Source organism: Sinocyclocheilus rhinocerous, unplaced genomic scaffold (assembly GCF_001515625.1).
Source record: "Sinocyclocheilus rhinocerous isolate Xijiao unplaced genomic scaffold, SAMN03320098_v1.1 scaffold2290, whole genome shotgun sequence".
NCBI lineage: Eukaryota > Metazoa > Chordata > Actinopteri > Cypriniformes > Cyprinidae > Sinocyclocheilus > Sinocyclocheilus rhinocerous.
In genome coordinates, this window is record NW_015659950.1 from 36,300 (window position 1) to 39,001 (window position 2,702).

Below are 2,702 nucleotides of genomic sequence, written 5' to 3' on the forward strand. Positions count from 1 at the left end.
TACAGCATTACTCCACTCATCACAATCATCATGAACCATATTAAATAGTATAGACAACGTAGACCTGAAAAGACAAAAGAAACAGTGAAAACATGCTCACGAATAAAAATAGTTACTAACTGAGTGAAACTGTGACTTGTGAAACAGCTGATATAGATGGAAACTGATATTTATTAAGGACCACCACTTGAGAAACACAAGTCATTCAAGTCACAAAGAGACAGAACTAGCTCTGACACATTTAGGTGTACATTCAACATTATTTGAAAAAAAGTACAATAAATGTGATATGCATATATTTAAACTTTTATTGTATACCCATCTACTGATTAGATCTACTGTACATACAACTGTCTATTGTTATATACCTGTACATACAATTGTCGATTTGTATATTTTTTATTCCTTATTTTACCTGTTCTATTTTTATTTTTTTTTTATCTGTTTTTTTTTTGTTCTGTCACTGTCATTCTGTTACACTGTGGAAGCTTCTGTCACGAAAACAAATTCCTCGTATGTGTAAACATACCTGGCAATAAAGCTCATTCTGATTCTGATTCTGATTCTGATTAATTTCTTCAGTCATATTAGAGCAAAATATAATTTCTCATACTTACAGCATTTCTTTTTATGCCAAAAGAAATAAGGCAACCAATGAAGTACTGGAAGAGCTGTAATGATAAACACTTAAAAAAAAAAAGAGAGGCAGTTAGAGTAAAGAAATAACTTGTCACAATAACTACATGACCGGCTTCTTCTTTCACTTTTATTTATGCGGTGTACGAAGCAGACAGAACTGACTGTTCCTCAAGCATATGAATTAGTTAATTCTCATTCAGTATCTGCTCAAGTTTTAAAATGTTCTTGCTTACCTTTATCGGAGGCAAAATGAGAGTAAAGCAGAAGGGAAAGCTGTAATGAAGGCAGCCATGAAAAGCTACAAGTAGCTACAAAGAGTCTAACTTTTCTGTACATCCTTCTGCTTAACTCTCCAGAGCATGACAGCAACTTCTCTTCAGCCAATTCTATAAAAAATAAATAAATAAAATGTGTGTGAATGCAATATCACACACTGAGGAAGGCTTTGAGCCAAAACGTTTGTGTCTTTTCCCATCAGTAATGAATGTAAAATAAAAGAAAAAAGAAGATTGTTCTCGTGAGTGCGGATCATAATTTCCTATACTAAGTAACTCAACAGATTGACGCACCAAAATAAAAAGATCAAGTAACGCAAGAGCGCAGTGCAAACGACGTTGTTAAATTGAATGCAATATCAACACATAACAAATCTAAAACAAATATCTTTCACACTCATATCTAAGATGTATACAATAAATGTCCTAAAGAAGCATTGTTTGAATGTCAGTTTTGAACAAATGTTAAATAATCTTCTATGGTCATAAATCATCAAGAACAATGTGAATGAAGAGGTTGTGTAAATTATGGTAAAATGATTTCAAAAAGGTGAAATATGCAAATCGCACTAGATTGTACTGAGATTAATTGTGAGTTAAAACAACTTTCCTCTATAAAAATGCTGCATGGAAAAACAAAGTCTGTGAATGTTATGTCTTCAACAATGCATTAAAACAAGATATCCTCATCTTGTGGATAATGCTCCATAATGGGCGAATACTCACGTATAATGAAGAGGAGACACATCAGGACAAGTAACCCGATGGTGACTGTTCTGATGACTGTGCTGATGTTTTCAAAATGTTCAGCTAAAAGTACTGACACAGATATAAATGATTAATTTACACTTAATGGTATAATTTACTATTGTGCACTGTAAAAAAATATTAACTCTTTCTCTCTCGTTCTATTATATATATATATATATATATATAAACACACACACACACACACACACACACATACATATAACTGGATAAGCTAAACATAAACTAAGGATAAATTAAGTTTAGTTTTCCAGATTATTTACAGTGTGGATTTACCTGAATACACCACTGCCATAAATGCTGCATGATCAGCATGTGCAGTCATGACATACTTCAGGATTTTTGCTGCAAAAAAAGTTGTAAAATCATGTAAAGAACAAAAACAGTAATAAAACAAATAATAGTAATTCTTGTCTAATCCCTTTAGCTTTATGTATAGATACGACAAATCTCAGTAGACACAGATATTATGTAAAATCTGAATATAAGTTATAAGTTTTATACATCAATTTATTTAAAAAAAAACAACCTGGTAAATATGTGGCTAATGATTTAACCCAAAACAACCTCAATGACCCCAGAATATAGAGCATACAGCAAGAGATGGTCTCATACAGAGAACCTGAAACACATTATTTTGATGATTAAAAAAAATAACTCGGAAATATACAAATATAATTGGTATAACCATTCTAAATCAATTAAGAGACACATTTTAGACAGAACTGAATTAAGTTGTAAGGTCTATGTTGGATTTACTAATAGATCTCAGATAAAATAGTCCTGATGAAATACCTTCAATAAAACGCCAGATGATTGAAGTCAACAGCATAGTAATAAACGGGCAAAGGAAAAGACAAACTTGAAGACACAGCCTTGTCTCTACAATGGAGATACATATCAACTCCAGTTAGAATTGAAAATTATTTATTTACTTATTAAAAAAAAAAATTATACATACATATTATATATATATATATATATATATATATATATATATACACAGTGTTTGTGAACCCC

General features: G+C 31.1%; 1 protein-coding gene across 1 annotated transcript in view; it reads right to left on the reverse strand.

The window, feature by feature from the left end:
* Nucleotides 1–1,584: 1,584 nt before the first annotated feature.
* Nucleotides 1,585–2,702, reverse strand: part of LOC107724660 (junctional adhesion molecule-like) — a 4,708-nt gene continuing 3,590 nt past the window's right edge. The window contains exons 6-8 of the mRNA XM_016533668.1: nucleotides 2,478–2,564; nucleotides 1,959–2,027; nucleotides 1,585–1,733 (exon numbers count right to left, since the gene is read on the reverse strand). Of these exons, the coding sequence (XP_016389154.1) occupies nucleotides 1,585–1,733; nucleotides 1,959–2,027; nucleotides 2,478–2,564 (305 nt within the window). The remainder of the gene's footprint in view (nucleotides 1,734–1,958; nucleotides 2,028–2,477; nucleotides 2,565–2,702) is intronic.